Genomic DNA, 17,464 nt, shown 5'->3' with positions numbered 1-17,464 from the left:
AAGGGTGACAGGCAGATCTAAGCAGCTATAGGCCAGTAAGCTTAATGTGCATCACAGGAAAATTATTGGAAGGAGTTATTAAGGATACAATAGAGCAACACATGGCAAGTACAGGAGTTTTTCTTAACAGTCAGCATGGGTTCAGAAGAGGGAGGTCATGTTTTAACTAAATTGCTGGAATTATATGAGGAAGAAACAATAGGGCACAATACAAGACTTTCAGAAAGAATTAAATAAGGTGCCACAATAAGGGATTGGGCATTAAACTAAAAGAAGTGGGAGTCCAGGGTGATGTTTGTAGATGGGTACAGAATTGGCTCAGACACAGGAAGCAGAGGGTGATGGTGTGAGGAACCTCATCAGAACTGGCTGATGTTCAGAGTGATGTTCCACAGGGGTCAGTGCTAGGGTCGCTGCTATTTTTATTATATATGATTTAGATAAGAATATAAATTACAAGCTGGTTAAGTTTGCAGATGACACCATGATAGTGGATTGCTAGATAATCTGGAATCTGTTGAATCATTACAGAAGGACATGGACAGCACACAGTATTGGGCAGATTTGTGGTAGCAGATTTAATGTCAGCAAATGTAAGGTATTACATATAGTAAGTAAAAATGTGGTGTCTGAATATACAATGGGAGGTCTGAAAATCGAGAGTACACTTTATAAGAAGGATTTAGGCATCATAGTGGACTCTAAGCTATTGACTTCCAGACAGTGTTCAGAAGCCAGTAAGATCATTCTGTTCAAATTGCAAATGATGTGAAAAACATCCATGTGAAACAGGAAAAATGCCTCACATAACTTGTGTTGCATAATCCTCATGTCCTTTATCATTTGTATGCTCAAAACTTTCAAAATGCATTCACTTTTTTGTAAAATATTACTAATACTTTCAGAAAATGCAGCATATAAGATTAACAGGAAAGACTCATTCCCACAATACTATGAAGTGAAGACAGAACTCCTGATGAATGTATGAGGGGGAGAAGCAAATCTTCAAACATAGAGTATTATGGGAATGCGTCTTTCCTGTTTATCTAGTACGCTGTGTTTTCCAGAAGTATCAATAATATTTTTGCAAAAAAACTGCATGCACAATTTTGCTGATTCCATGTTGTCTGCCCTTCTGCCTAGTTTGGTATCATCTGGCAAGGCACTGGATACTGTAAAAATGGGATATGGAAGAATAAAAACAGTACGCCATAATTTAATTTGATAAATGACGTTAACAATCTTAATATTTTTAGAACAGTGCACTATTTACATATACACTACTAAATGTATACCAAAACCATCTACTTTGTGAACTTTAACTTTCGTTGCAAATACAAATATACAAGATACAAAGCAGAGATATAGTATATACTGCCCACAATCAGGGCTCTGACAAAAGTTAAAATTTGAACTTTGATGCCTTCAAAATAATTTTGAAAGAAACTATGAAGCTTAAAGTGTTCATATTCTATATATGTATTACATCTTCAGAATCACCCTAACTGGCACATATTTTTAACATTGCATGATTCACCTTTTACACTAGCTCTGTATCCATCTGTACCACAGCAGAAAATCTGAAGCTACAACAAAGCAGGTTGCCTTTATGTAAATATTGAGATCTCGATAGACGTAGTGCCAAACTCAACATGTGTGGTATCAACTTTAAGAGACGCAGGCACTTAGTGAAACACTGTGCATTTTCTGTTTTTACTAATTCAGTTTCATTTGACATACAACATAATGATAAAAGCATATTTCAGAAAAAAAACAAACAAACAGGATGCTTGTCTTTGTACCATCTTATCCCTGTGGAAATTAACGTGTATGGCTCAATGATCAGTGTGTGATGCATTGGAAGAAATTGGTGTCATTTTAAGAAATTGTACAATATAGTTAGCAGTTCTCACAGACAATTCCTGTACACTCTCTGCCACCTGCTTCTCATTTTTCTGTATATATGCATTATTTACTGAGAGAACTGGGTGAACTGTATTGAAATTAGAACATTCAAGCACTCAAAAATGAGAGAAAACCTACAAGCTTATAAAAACTAGTCAGTATAAAATTTGAAGATACTGACTGAGTTGTTTACAACTAGCTTTCTATCAATGGTGAAAACCACACTCAACTATGAGGTAGATACAGAAATAATGAAGATTTATAGTTATGACTAACCTAAAGGTGCAGAATAGTATGTTGCACAAAAATGTTAAATCATTTTAAGCAGGGACAAAATTACTTGGTCAGCATTTTTTTTTTTTAGCTACCATAACCTTCCATTCCTCCTGAAATACAATTTGGGTAAATCTGAATTGCTTGGGATTCACTTGTATTTTTTAACCCATTAGAAGGTAAAATTAAAAAGCCTTATAGTTCCAACAGTTGGGTACCTGTTTAGTAACTCACCGGGTACGCAATGCCTGCCAGGCAGCATCAATATCAGAGTACAGGTTCTTCTCGGAGGGCTTGCCTGTGCTCACACCATAACCAGAGTAGTCATAGGAGAAGATGTTACAGTTGATGCGGGTGCCCAGGCCAATGTAGAAGCTGCTCATCTGGCCAAGGTCTACAGCATTTCCATGGGAGAAGAGCACGGTGAACCTGAAATTAGAAGAGTGCAAAAACGAATATTTATGTGGTAAAGCTTTACTGGTGGTTCCATCTTGTTACATGGCAGATCACAGTTTTGCTTTATTCAAGTTTAAATTTTGCGTCATGTTTACATAGTACAATGAAATTCCCTCCACAACCTGGCAACAATAGTAAAATGTGAACACAATGACAATGAATACGATATCACAGGCTAAAAGCAAAATTAGACAGCATATAAAAGCACACATCAGGGATGCTCTTGTAGTCATCTGTAAGAGTGACTGTTAGATAGACTTACTACTTCAAAATAATGGTCAGTGAATTTAGTGGTGTAAGTGACAGTAATAGTCTCGTACTATTTGCTATAATGGAGGAAGAAGAAAAGTGATTGTGTAGGATGGCCGAGTACTTATATTATTATAATATATTTACTAATACTTTTTTGCCTTTCAAAAACAGTGTGTATCATATATAGTATGTACTGGAAAGGAGGTAACCAAGTGCCAGTAATATTCTGTACCAACTTTACCACATTTGTACTGTTTTGTTGTCCCCAAGCAATAATAGGTGCCATACCAGGATATAATGTGCGCCCATTGAAATTTATGAGCATTAAAAAAAAATAAAAAAAAGACATTAACGGCAAATACTATTTCACACGTCATAACAAACAAAATAAAAAAAAAAAGAACACAAATTTACAAACTATGACTAGTTCAATTAGTCAAAATTGCCAGCTCACCTAGCAGTGGGTGCACAACGGATGTACATGCACCCAATACGATTCCCACGGTTGGAACGGGTCAAGAAGACCTCAGTGCTGTCCAATTCACGTTGAGAGTATTGAAATTCAGCACGCTCCGTCAGATGAAGTTTCCAGCGCATCGAGGTTTCAGGAGTTCGTCCTCGCAGGGAGGTGCCACTGCTGCTTGGTGTGGTGGCCTCCAGATCAGGAAGAAGAGCATAGGTAGGCTCAGGTGGTAGGAAAGCCAGCTTGGCAGCAATACGACTGGGGCATGGCGGACAGCAAAATAAGCAGCACAGCTCGCTGACAGACAGACCGTTCATTTCTGTGAGAAAAATGAGCAAAAAAAAAAACAAATTCATAGGAAATGCCACCAAGAAAATGTAAGCATGTTAAGCAAGAACAGAAAAATCTCAAGGGGACAGATATTCTAAATCTTTCACAACTGAGGCCGAATAAAGGAAATAATGAAATATTAGATAAAAGAAAGGGGATCACATGCCTGTCACTAGGACATTTATCTCCCAGCGGTTTACTTTCTTGTTAGCCAAACATTACCCTCCAGCATCCCAATATTTTGGTAATTATTTACCAGTCCACCTTGTTCATGCAGTATGCCGGTAGGGTGCCCTTTCAAATGGTCAATATGCTTTCAACACCTAAAACTGCTGCAGTTACAACTAGGACCAGGAAGCAAACCATTGAATTTTCCTTTATAAAAACTTTACAAATAACTTAAATTGTGCTGTTTATGGGCAGTGTGAAGGATACAACATAGCCATAAAAAATTTGTAAAGGAAGGCATATGGAAAATGTAGTTACAAAAATATTCAATTTACCCAGCTGAACAAATAATTACAACAATTTTGATCAATGTAAGCCTGGAACAAAATCCAAAACCCCGTGGTCACACAGTGTTAGAAATCTACAACCCCCACAACTGCCCAAGCTGTCATAAAATAGTAAGGATTACAACATTAGTTGGCCAAGGATCATGAAACCACAAAGAGTATGTTTGCTGAATCTATAAAAAGTCTTAAAAAAATGACACAGCTGCAGAATCATTTCTGTGTGTGGAAAAATCTTACAGCCAACATAAAGTGTCTGGCATAGGTTGCCAACAGCTGCAAAATGCAGACTTCGCAAAACATAAACAACAAGTCTTATGTGGAAACTTGGATAAGACCAAAGCTCAATGATCTGATTATTTTAGCAGTAATGCAGTACTGCACCCAACAAATTCACTTCCAATACAGCTGACTTTGGCAAACGTTTTCCCGTTGTTTAGTAATGCTTTTTTTTTTTTTTTTCTTCTAAAAAATTACTACTTTGTACCTGGTAAGATGATGCCAAGTCAGCAAAGCATCACAACAGCCTGTGGCTAAACTCAACAATCCCTTTTCTGAACCCCCTGATTTTTAGTTTATTATTGTGCGGAGCTCAATCCTGTTCCATATGCATTAGGCACAACATTAGGTGCCAGTCAAACAAAAAAGAAAACAAAACACCCTTTTCAATCTAGTAGAAATAAATACATATACACTTTCGTACCAACTTCTCCCAATTAGGCAAATGGCTAAAGACGTAATAAGACTATTCTGGCATGAGCAAGCACGAGGCTGCATCCCACCCGCTACAGCAAGGGTCCCTAGAGTGCCTGTGTGGGCACTGCTTTCTGTTCCAAATTGTTGCAATTGAGGACTCATTTCCTGTCTTTAATTCAGGCCTTTGCTTAATCACTCACCTCATTTCTGCAAGACAGTAATAAGCCTCAGTGGGTGATCTACTTCTGAAAGAAATTCAAAATGTTCAATGTTGTGAGCGTCCCACTCTAACTATGCTTAGCAACAGATTGATTAGTTTACTGGTGTCACACACACATACAGTAGGTTTCAATTTAATTAACTTTTTACTTTTAAAAGTTTAACTTCCCTAGCTTTTTTTTAACCTCTCTCTAAACAGTTCTATTTAAAACAAACAGCCATGTGGAAAGTTAAGCATAACTAAAAACTCACTAAACTGTACACGAACTGTACATAAACAGAAAGTGGCCATTTTAGGCCACGATCCAATTTGAAGTGGTCATCCGACATATTAGTTCCTGTGTAGGCATTCCAAAGTTTTCATCCACTACAGAATGTTTTTTTTTTTTTTAAACTGGCTTGCAATGGAGATGCATGTGTACCAGTCTACCAGTAGATAATTAGTTTTTTCAGTGTTTGTATTAGTGACTAAAGTTGATTTCACATTACATGACTACTAATCACTGGGTATGTAAGATTTGCTGACTGCAGTTACAGACCTTGTCACTAGACCATATTGATTTAAATGATCACTGTCCTTGTCACATTTACCAAATAAATGACAACCATCCAGCAAAGCTGTGCTTGCCCCTTATTCCGACATCCAATAGCATGCTGTCTATCCGAGTTGATTCTGTATGGGGTTAACAGATACTGCAATTTCAGCCACAATCTCTGCCCTCATACCCCAGCCCCCCCGCCATTCCATTGTGGTACACACAAGACTACGGAAGCCGAGAGAGGACATGCAATATCGTTATTTGTTTTTTTTAATTTGTTTCCTCTAGATAACGGACTAATTTTATCGAGATCTTGTTTTCTCGAAATTATGAAATAATTGTATCTAACGTTGGGGCGGCACGGTGGCGCAGTGGTAGCACTGCCGCCTCGCAGTTAGGAGACCCAGGTTCGCTTCCCGGGTCCTCCCTGCGTGGAGTTTGCATGTTCTCCCCGTGACTGCGTGGGTTTCCTCCGGGTGCTCCGGTTACCTCCCACAGTCCAAAGACATGCAGGTTAGGTGGATTGGCGATTCTAAATTGGCCCCTGTGTGTGCTTGGTGTGTGGGTGTGTTTGTATGTGTCCTGCGTTGGGTTGGCACTCTGCCCGGGATTGGTTCCTGCCTTGTGTTGGCGGGGATTGGCTCCAGCAGACCCCCCGTGACCCTGTGTTCGGATTCAGCGGGTTGGAAAATGGATGGATGGATGTATGTATCTAATGTTTAGCTTATTGAAGCCATGCCCAGTTTGAAATGGCAGAAGAGCAGAACTATATTGATCAGTGCGTCACATTTTTGTTCGATCAAGGGCTGACGCAGGCTGAAATATGTTTATGCCTTAGTTTAGAAAATAGTGTCCATCATTTAAAAATACATTTAGCAAGGCTTCAGCTGTATAGGCATCACAATCTAAGCAAGCCTGATACCAGGAGCAAAGGTTAAGTTTTGTTTTCTTGAGATTGTGATAAAATGAGTCTGTTATCACTAGGAGACAATTTTAAAAAATAATGATATTGCACGTCCTCTCTTGGCTTCCATACAAGACATCAGACAGACAAGCTTCTTTTGTTTGCAAGGGCCAAAACACTTGTGTTCCTTGTTCTTCATTGCTGTATTATATGCATTTTACTTCCAGATGGGCATTCATTGGTTGCCAGCTGTCATGCAAACAGAGCTCGTTCTATGACTAAATACAAAATTAAACTTGTTTGATTTTATAGGAGTGACTTGCTGGGTATGTCACATTACATGACTAACTTCATGGGAGCGCACCCTCAACTACCTCTAACTTGTTAAGATTATATAAATGGAGGCAACGATTGAAAAGAAAAAAAAAAGAAAAAAAAAAAATCACTGGAAAACTGGAAAAATGTGATGTTAGACCACAAAGAAAACAACTTCGGGAATCAAAGGTGTCCTATACTGGAAATTCCTAAATACTTCCTGATAGAACTATGCACTTCTTATGGTGTTATTTTAAGATCTGTTAATGTGTATTAAAAGAGCACAAAATTATAAGTATTAAAATAACTAAAGCATTCTTGTGAATAAAACCAAAATTAAGTTTTTGTTTTTAAATCTACACATAAGGAAATAACAAAAAATAATTCAACTTCATTTAAAATCAAAGGACAAAGTGGTCCCCAATTGAAACAACCTGAAATGAAATCTAGAAGCCACAGTTTGAGGATTCCAGCCATGCGGAATACCCCAAGTTCATAAAAGGATGCAAATACACACATACACATACCAGAGTGTGCAGATATTCAGTGTCTCTCCAAGAGAAGTTTAGCATTAACAGTGAACTTGAGACATACTAACAGTGAGGCATCAAAGCTACCACTGATGCTGGCAATATTTTAATAATAGGAAAAGCAACCTTTGTCAGCTAATAATTAACCCCCTTCCCAGTTTTAAATGTTCCAAACACATTAAGAAGCAATATACATCAAGGTATAAAACTAAAACATAGCCAGCAGCTTTAATCAGGAGGCTGTGTAATGTTTGAATAATTTATCTTTACATTTCAACTCAGGTGTCTTAGTGGTTAGTGTAGCTGCCTCACAGTTCCATTCTCCTGCATTATAATCTGAGCCTTAGCTTTATCTGTGCAGTCTGCAAGTTCACTCCATGTGTAAAAAGAGTCTCTCAGACCAGGCCTCCTCCTCCTCCTCCTCTCATGGCTCCATGGTCCTGTCCAGAAGCTTGCATGCCCACTGTAAGTGATTTCAACAGTGAACAGGGGTCAGCATGGGCACTTTGACCGATCTGTTTTTAACTACGCACCATACACAGCAAGCTGTGATGCATTATGTGTCCTGACTGCTTTCTCTGATGGCCATCATTACATTTGTAATCAATTTGTGCTACAGAACCTCTTCCGTAGGATTAGACCAGAAGGACTAGTATTTACTCTCCAAGTTCATCAATGAGTCCTGGGTGCCCATGGCACTATCGCTGGTTTATCTATTGTCATTGCTTGGACCACTTTTGGTAGGTACTAACCACTGCATATCAGGAATAGTTAGACCTGCTGTTTTGGTGATTTTCTGAACCAGTCATCCAGCCATCACAATTTGGCTCTTGTCAAACTCACTCTGATTCTTATAGTTAGACATCACTTTCAGAACTGTTCACTTGCTGCCTAATATATCCCATCCCTTGACAGGTGCCATTGTAACCAGATAATTATTATTCACCTGGCAGTGGTTTCAATGTTGTGGATGATCAGAGTATCTCTCTCTCTGTATCTATATGAGCCCAAATAAGGGCGAAACACATACTCTTTGCATTATTAGACAGTAAACTATGTAATATCAACAACAACAACATTTATTTATATAGCACATTTTCATACAAACAGTAGCTCAAAGTGCTTTACATATTAAAGAATAGAAAAATGAAAGACACAATTATAAAACAAAATAAATCAACATTAACATCGAATAAGAGTAAGGTTCAATGGCCAGGGGACAGAAAAACAAAAACTCCAGACGGCTGGAGAAAAAATAAAATCTGTAGGGATTCCAGACCATGAGACCGCCCAGTCCCCTCTGGGCAATATCTATCTCTATATATATTATTATATATATTTATATATAAAATCTAACACCTGTCTGTCTATCTGCTTTTCATGAGAGGACTACTTAACGGATTTAGATCTGGTTTTTTCTATAATTTGCTTGAACATTCTGGTTGATTTTGCGACTTCTCTCATCTCATTAAGTATTATAGTTTGGTTGTTGTACAGATTTATTCATGTGAATCTGAGAGACAGGCTGCAGGTCGAGGGGAGGTGGGAGCAACCTCACTCATGTGCCAGCCTCTGTTCGAGTAACTCTGCTTCTTGCCCAATGTTGGAGCGTACCTTGCCTCCACTTAGCTAGCAATACCTGTTTGTTCAGCAGAAATTATCATCTAGAGATTGTTAAAGAGTAATACTGGACATTTTTGAGAGACAGATCACAGCTACATATGTTTTAGAGGGTACCTGCTCATTACCAGAGATATCACGGCCACATGCTCTTCTCCCCATACAGGGGGTGCTCTCCCATCAGAGGTGAACACGATCGGATACAGTGCCAACATTTGACATTGAAGCATACGTACCTTCCGCTTGGCCAGATATACCTTGCCAACTTTTTCAATTTTTGGCAAAGAGATCACTGCTACATTCTCGTCTCTGATAGCAAAACCAAAAATAGTGTATATCAAGAGGCCCTCGGATACAAAAGCAATCAATATAAATTCTTCTCAATACAAAATTACTTTTTTTTTATTGATATTTAAAGTTTTTTCTGTTTCACTACTACACGGGTGGAGCTGCAGGGGAAAGCTAGTATGGATGTATATCTATATTATATAAAAAAAATCTTGGGATGAGACAAGACTTTTTCAAGAGATTTTTTCAAGTCCCGCGAGACAAGACTTTGGTCATGAGATTTTTTTCAGGTCCCATGAGACAAGATTTTGGCCATGAGATTTTTCAAGTCCCGCCCTCCTCTCAACCATATTCAACCACACACACACGGGGTCCTCTCACCTCTCATTTGTGTGAATGCTTTTGACAGACACAGTTCTTGCTCTCTTAGCAAGTTTTAAAGTTTTCCTCACTTTAAGTTCCAATTAAAGAAGATGTATTATGTCCAAATCATATTGAAGAATTTCATCCCAAAGAATTATCAACACTAAAAATGAGTACACGGGCAATCCTAGCACCAAGAAACAAAATCAAACAAATTAACACCAAAAATGTCAATTGGTTACATGCCAAATTGGTTAAATGCGTATCAATATTCTATGCTGAAACAGTTGGTGGTGATCGTGCGGAAGATGAATACATCAACTTACAACATCATGAAGAATATCTACAACCATTAACACTGTCCAGTTTTCCTCCACACAAATTACTGTAGAAAGAAAGATGTATCCAAGAATGGTAATGTAGTACATTATCAGGGGGTAACATTAGAAAACAAAGGAGATCTTGATATGCAATTCGTATTAAAATGTTTACAGTTTCCCATTAGAATAGCTTTTGCAAAGACAGTTAACAAATCTGAGAGCCAAAAATTCGAAAAAGTAATTTTATTAATGAAAATTCAATCACAGGTTATACATTATATTGTCATGATGAGATTCCAAACACAGAATCAAAATTCAATGCGATATTGACAAAAACTTAATTAAAAAAATTGTTTTTACTGACATTTTACAGTAAACGTTTAAAAAGTATTTGCATGTTCTAATATGGTTAATTACTTGCTGTAATGTAAAATAGTTCTATTATGCATATATAACAATTCCCATGAAAATAATCTGTTTAAATTGTACATCCGCATGCGACAGAACTGAGAAGAGGCTAGCGCGTAACAAAGGCCCAGGGGTTGGCGAGCAAAGCCCCCTAATGTGTGTGTATATATATATATATATATATATATATATATATATATATATATATATATATATATATATAAAAATCAAAAACAGAAAATCTTTCATTCATAGAAGTACTTAGACCCTTTTCTGTGGCACTCCAAATTTTGGGAATGTGCATTCTGTTTGTTTATCCTTGAGATGTGTCTAGAACTTGGATGGTGTCCCATGGTGGCAGTCTGAACTGATTGGACATCTTTTAGAAAGACACATACCTGTGTATAGTGTTTAAGATCCAACAGCCCACACTGCATAAACCTGTAGTGCAGCAAAGATCTGGGCAAGAATATAAAACCATTTCTGAAAGCTTTGAGTGTTCCCAGTAGCATAGTGGCTTCAATAATTGTGAAACAGAAAAAGTTTCAAACCACCAGGACTCTTCCTAGAATTAGCCACGCAGCCAAACTAAGTAACCAGGCAAGAATGGCCTTGGTGGGTTAGGTGACCAGGAACCCAATGGTCATTCTAACAGAGCTTCATAAGCAGAATCTGTCAGATATTCAACCATCTCAGCAGCACACCACCAATCAGGGGTATATGGTAGAGTGCCTAGACAGAAGTCACTCTTGTGTAAAAGGCATATGACAGCCTCTTGGTGGATGATTTTTTAGTATGATACTAAGAAAAAAATTGAACACTTTAGGCAGAACTCCAAGCACTATGACTAGTGAAGAGCAGGCACTGGCCATCACCTGCCTAATACTATCCCTGCGGTGAAGCATTGTCGATGCAATTCAGCAGTGAGACTGGGAAACTGTTTAGAATTGAGGAAAAGACGAAAGCAGCCAATACAGAGTGGTCCTTTGGTCCTTTAAGAAAACCTGCTCCAGAATTCATGCCACCTCAGACAGGGGTGATGGTTCACTTTTCAACATGACAATAACCCGAAGCATACTGTCAATACAACACTTAAGTGGCTCCGGGACAAGTCTCCCAAGTGCCCTTCAGTGGCCCAGCGAATGCCCAGACTTAAACCCCATAGAACATGTGTGGAGAGACCCTAAGACAGCAGTCTACAGAAGCTTCCCAATCTGTCTAGCAAAGCTTGAGTAAATCTGCCAGGAAGAATGGGAAAAACTGCCCAAATCCAGGCATGCAAAGCTTGCAGAGACATAAGCGAACAAGACTCAAAACTGTAATTGCTGCCAATACAGCTCCTAAAAAGTACAGAATTAAATATGTGAATACTTATATGATTGAGAAATCTCAGTTTTTGAGTTTTAATAAATTTACATACATTTCTAAAAACATGTTTTCACTTCGATATCATGGGCTTTTGAGTGTAGATTGATTGGAAAAATGGCAAATGTATCTATTTCAAATTAAATATACAACACAATGAAATGTGCTGAAAAATGAAGTGGTCTTAATACTTGTACACACAAATACACACACACACACAATGTATACTTTTTGTGTTCTAATGTGGAAATGGTGAGGAAAAACAACATGTCACAGTTGTGCGGCAGGAACTGGAGCAGTAAAACATTCAAGAAGCACAACTCACACGGCTATGAAAGTTTTTTTTTTTTTCACTTTACCTCATATAACTTCTGAATTTGGCTTTTGGACAGTAACCCCTGCTTTGTTTTTATTTTCTGGGATTTCTGCCAGAATTCTGCACAAAATACATTTCATTGTGTGACACATAATTTGTGCGCTAAGCTTTTAAATGCTAGATAAACTTCTTCATTTAAATTGTATTTGCTATGCAAAGTAATAGCTGTATGTTAGATAACTGTTTAAGCTTTTGTGTTGTGTAACCAGTTAGCAGATATACTGTATGTTAACAAGAGATGGTCTTTAGTGAAAATAGTAACATTTGCTTGCAACAATCAACTATTTTGCTAACCACCATTTATTTCATCTCTATAACCCACCAAGGACACAAATTAACTAGAGACAGTTGGAAGGATATAGTTCAAGCAGGTGGGACACAGCTAACAAAGACAGGCAGCTGAAAATAAACATACTGAAATTAATAAGATATGATACACAATCATGGCATGGCTACTTAAAATAGCACTGCAAGTAAACAACTGCAGACAGACAGGGGAGTCACTGAAATAAGGAAATACAAAATGAGAAAAAATACTTCTGCTTTAACAATATGGATTTTAGAAAGCATAACCCTTCTGTACTGCTGCAACTGCAAACTGTATAACTGCTGCCTTGTGAAAAAGACATCAGTAATCACCTTAAGCTTTCAGCTACATTCAAATGCTTTTACTATATCAGCACAAGTGTGTGCACCACTCCCTTCTTACTCTCTGTTCTATGTTGACCCCCTGTTCCTCATCTTGTCTGCTTTTCAGTCTTGAAATGAGACTAACATTGTATCACCAATGCACCTATATGTCCTTAGCAGATTAAAAGAAGGGTACAGATGGCGACAAGCTCAGTAGTTTACTTATTCACTGCTGCCTTTGGCTAAAAAGGATTGAAATGTCCCTTACTTGAGCTGAACCCAGATGTAATTAAAAAGAATCACACTTGACAGTTAAAATTAAGGGTAAAAAATAAATTCATGAAAAAAGTAAAGTATAAGCACCAGACATTTCCATTCCATTAGATATTTTGAACAATGCACTTCACTTCATTGATCTTTACATAGCAAACACTAACCCCAAAGCACGTCACACATACTGAATAAGCAGTCTTATAGGTGTCTAGCAAGTGGTGGTCAGTGCAGGGGCATCAAACCATCATTTTTTGTTATACAGGATAGTGCTTAAGACATTAGAATACACATTTTATTAGAAGAAAACATTCAAAACATACAAACACAAACAAATAAGTGAATCTTGTTTTTCCTTCCAATGTTTTTTTTTTTTACACAGATTAATTTCAGGATTTGATTAAAAATAATTTTGTAACTAAATATGTTGTTTTCCGATTTCTACATTTAGCCTGTCAAAGAAATGCCTCAGAGTATGGGTTATACTATTCCAGGAACCTTCTTTGTCAAAAATGTTGCTATAGTATTTCTTTGTAAATAATTGCTTTAAATTATGCATAAAACTACAAATGATGAAAATACACTGATGATCTTCTCAGTGGAACACAATGTTTGTTTCCACACATGACGTTTAAGTGGGTTTGTTGTTTTGTATTCTCATGTCATGCTAGAGCATTCCCAGCCTAATTCAGGGGCCTTTAGATGTCAGTGTCATTTCAAATTGTCTTGTACTCTGCCCTACTCTTGTGCCAATAAATACAGCTTGAGTCTTGAGACATCCGAGTTCAATACAAGTCCTGAGTATAGGTACCTGATCTGTACAGCTTTGTTCTTGTCTGAATCCCATTTGTTCAAAACAGCATCTTCTTCATAATTCTGTCACCCAGTCTACTGAGAATTAGCCTCTTAAGAAGTTTATAAGTTGTTACTCAGAAGAGATATGAGTTTGCAGCTTTCAACAAAGACTCCGTTTTCCTGGCTTCAAAATGGTCATTATTTTTGCTTTTTTAAACACATAACCAGACACTAACATTCCTATACACTGCACTTAAAAGGTAGGACTTTGTCCTATATGCAGCATTTAAACAACATGACTGGCAAAATTTAAACAACCAACAACATAACAGATACAAGGTATGCTGTACTACACTGGGCAAATATTCCACAACATCCTGCTGCTTGGCAATGGGCTTTATTTATAACCAGTAATGGTGTACTGCACATAATGTGTAGTGAATACACTTGACTTGAGCATTCATAGTTTTCCTCCTCTTTCTCTGTACGTTTAGCATTCGTTTGCTCAGAGGTTGATGCGCTTGCTGCATCCTGAGCAGCTCGTTTTTTTCTCCACCTTAGTGGTCTGCCTCTTCTCTTCTTTCGTCAGCATCTTTTTGCGTTAAAATTGATTAAGTCAGTGTTTGTGTTGCAATTACATAGTGTGTTTTCTTTCATTTTTCACTTCTGCCTCAAGATTGATTTAAAATATGAAGAGGTTGGGGAAGTGATGGTGAAGGCGGTAGGGATGAGAACGATGCCCGTATGCATGTGCTGCTCGGCCGCCCTGCTGGCCACTGCCAAGAGTTGATTCTACAATAAAATAAAATTAAAATATAAAGAGGAATAAGCTTGGAGGTCAATCATCACCCTGAAAGCGGATAGTAGATGTCACGTAGTATATGTGTAGCAAATTTCAGGTCAATAATTCAAACGGTTTGCGACCTACAGGTGATTTAAAATCCTGGCTAGACAAACGAACAGCCATAGTAGCGTATTATATATAAAGATATGGCAGAATGGCCATCAAGTTACTAAAGTTGACACCCAGCTTAACAGACTCATGCACATTTTTGTGGGCTGCATTAAATTTTCTCCCACCTTCTGTCTACCAATTCTTAACTATATTCCTTACTCACATCTTCGAAGACAAGATGCCCTTCTTTGAGAATATGAGAAAGTAGTGGAAGACTCCCAACTACCAGTCCATGAAGACAATTTGTGTGCCTCCTTCAAGATCAAAATCGAGACGACCAGCAATCAAAACTACCCTAACACTTTATAAAGATAGCCTCAGAATGCTTGCGAAATGGGAAGAATCATGGACCCAGACTGCATTATCAGTTAAACATGATCACATAAATATCCATCAAAAACCAGAGGAATTCGACTTTACACATCAGATCTGGAAAAAGCACAGAAACAACAGAATACGGCAGGACACAATATACGTATGTGTGGACTCACTCTACAAAGGTGGGCAGTTAACTAAACTTTCTTCATGTTGTCCAAGATTGTGAATGAACAGTAAAATACCGGGCCATGGGGATTTGCTTACATTTCCTTCAGCTGCAATTGAATTGAATTAAAAATGTAAAGTTTAATTTGTGATGTCTTTTTTAGATAAGGAGCTAGTGAAGGACTACATCAGCATGCATCTGCAAAGGATAAAAGATTAAAAAGTTATTGTGATGCTGAAAAGGAAAGAAGGTTAAAGACTTAACATTTTGGCTGTATGGCCATCATCAGGTGTGCGTTTGGGGTCTTGAATCTTCTTTTCCTTTTCAGTGTGAAAATAACATTTAACCTTTTTTTTTTATGTTTTATTTCAGAGACTGCATTGCTATACAACCTGAAGTGCTACCAGTATGTTTAATCACTTTATCCTGCTAAATGTTTACATTGACTTTTACCAATTTGTAATATTTTGTATCAACCATGTGTATTTGCCACATAATAAATAAAATACTGTTGTTTCTTTCCAATGGTATTTTGTGTGCAAAAAAAAAAAAAAAACAGGAAATCTGGCAATGGGAGATTTCATTGCCTCAAAAATGAACATGAATAATTTCGTTGAAATTAACAACATATTGATTCTGGAATTCACTACTCATATTGTAGAAAATGTCATGTAGGAAGTAATTAAACCGAGGCATTTAGACAACACCAGTTCACAGGCAGGGTGGCACCTCATAACTCAAGTTAAGAAACCTATGGTGTAAAATACTCTGTGGAAGGGTATCTCATGAAAGAGGCTACAAAAAAACGAACACTTCACTAGTACCATAGGTTTTAAACGCAGTCGATGATATTAGTGAAGTTTTCGAATTAACTTTGTGGTCAGCCAAATAAAGGTTGAGGACCCAAGCATTTTATATTATAAAATGACAAGGGTAATAAAACACTGCGTTAAACTGAATAAAGCACGCTACACCGCCGTCAGAATAAACGTCATTCCCTGTAATCTTTACACAGCTCAACCAGGGACGCGATATGTAAGGAAACCATCAATCAAGCGCCTTCAAGCAATTCCCGGAGGCCTGCTTTTACTTAATAGGAAACAGAATTGGATCGTACCTGCTAATTCTATGGCCGGTCAGCCGTTGTCGAAAGGAAGCCAAAGGAAGGTCGAGTCTGTCGTGCAAAAGGCCACAGGCTGCACGACGTTGTTCCCACTTTTCTTTCTCTCTGTAGTCTGCTGAATCTACAGACTGCCGAACAACGCGCCGCAGAGGCCGGTCTCCGCCGTTTACTTCGGCTCGGCCCGGGCGTTAGCGCAGCCGCTCCGGACGGTGCCCATGGTCGTGGACCGATGCTTACAGGCATACAGTGGAATTTCTATCATAATGCTGCTCACCGGCAGCCCCACAAATATATGGGGGGAACTTAAAAGAGTGAGTTAAAAGAATCTGTCAGTAAAAACCTGTGGGCCACAACCGTACTACTTCGCCCGTAGTACCCGTCCGTCCCAGATCTGACAAGTCTGGCTGCCACTTCTCCTCCGGCCTGCCGGAAGTGTCGTGAGTAGGAGATGACGTAAAAGGGGATGGAACTTGTTAATGATTGGAAGTGCAAGACAAAACATGCAAAAAGGTGGAATGAAGCTTGTCAACATTTTTTAAAATAATAATATGAACTGAGAAATGATAAGCGGCACCTGTAAAAACGTTAGGGGATTTTTTTTTTGTAATAGGTTTTATCAATAGTTAAAATGCATCAATCAAAGAAACAGTAAAAGTCAAAAATCAGGCAACTGATTGTAGAAATGTTTGCACGGTATAGTTTTAAAAATATGTTTAATCGTTAGTAGTGTTAAATTTTAAATGTGTACTTGTTTAAAGTCTGTTTGAGATTATCCATTTTCCAAACCCACTTATCCTGAGCAAGTTCGCAGGGCAGATGGAGCCTAACCAAGCATTAGGCACAAGGCAGAAAGAATCACTGGACAAGGTGCCAGTCCATTGCAGGGTGAAACAAACACACACACACACTAGGGGCAGTTGGTACAAGCCTTGCCTGTATATTTCTCCAACATGAATGAATGATATATCTTTCCATTATTAAACTCATAATTCTATTTTATGGACACACCGAAGTTTAAAGGGATACTCCACTGAAAAGTGATGTTTTTTATGTTATTTCATGTAGTGTGTAAT

The 17,464-nt window shown here is 38.0% G+C and overlaps 1 protein-coding gene across 1 annotated transcript in view; it reads right to left on the bottom strand.

Moving 5' to 3' along the window:
- Window positions 1–16,823, bottom strand: part of LOC120537732 (alpha/beta hydrolase domain-containing protein 17A) — a 31,945-nt gene extending 15,122 nt beyond the window's left edge. The window contains exons 1-3 of the mRNA XM_039766889.1: window positions 16,386–16,823; window positions 3,341–3,668; window positions 2,413–2,607 (exon numbers count right to left, since the gene is read on the bottom strand). Of these exons, the coding sequence (XP_039622823.1) occupies window positions 2,413–2,607; window positions 3,341–3,666 (521 nt within the window). The 5' untranslated portion in view covers window positions 3,667–3,668; window positions 16,386–16,823. The remainder of the gene's footprint in view (window positions 1–2,412; window positions 2,608–3,340; window positions 3,669–16,385) is intronic.
- Between the last annotated feature and the right edge of the window lie 641 nt (window positions 16,824–17,464).

The sequence above is a fragment of the Polypterus senegalus genome, chromosome 10 (genome assembly GCF_016835505.1).
Source record: "Polypterus senegalus isolate Bchr_013 chromosome 10, ASM1683550v1, whole genome shotgun sequence".
Classification (NCBI taxonomy): domain Eukaryota; kingdom Metazoa; phylum Chordata; class Cladistia; order Polypteriformes; family Polypteridae; genus Polypterus; species Polypterus senegalus.
Note: the sequence above shows the minus strand (reverse complement) of the source record. Positions and strands in the feature narration are given on the sequence as shown.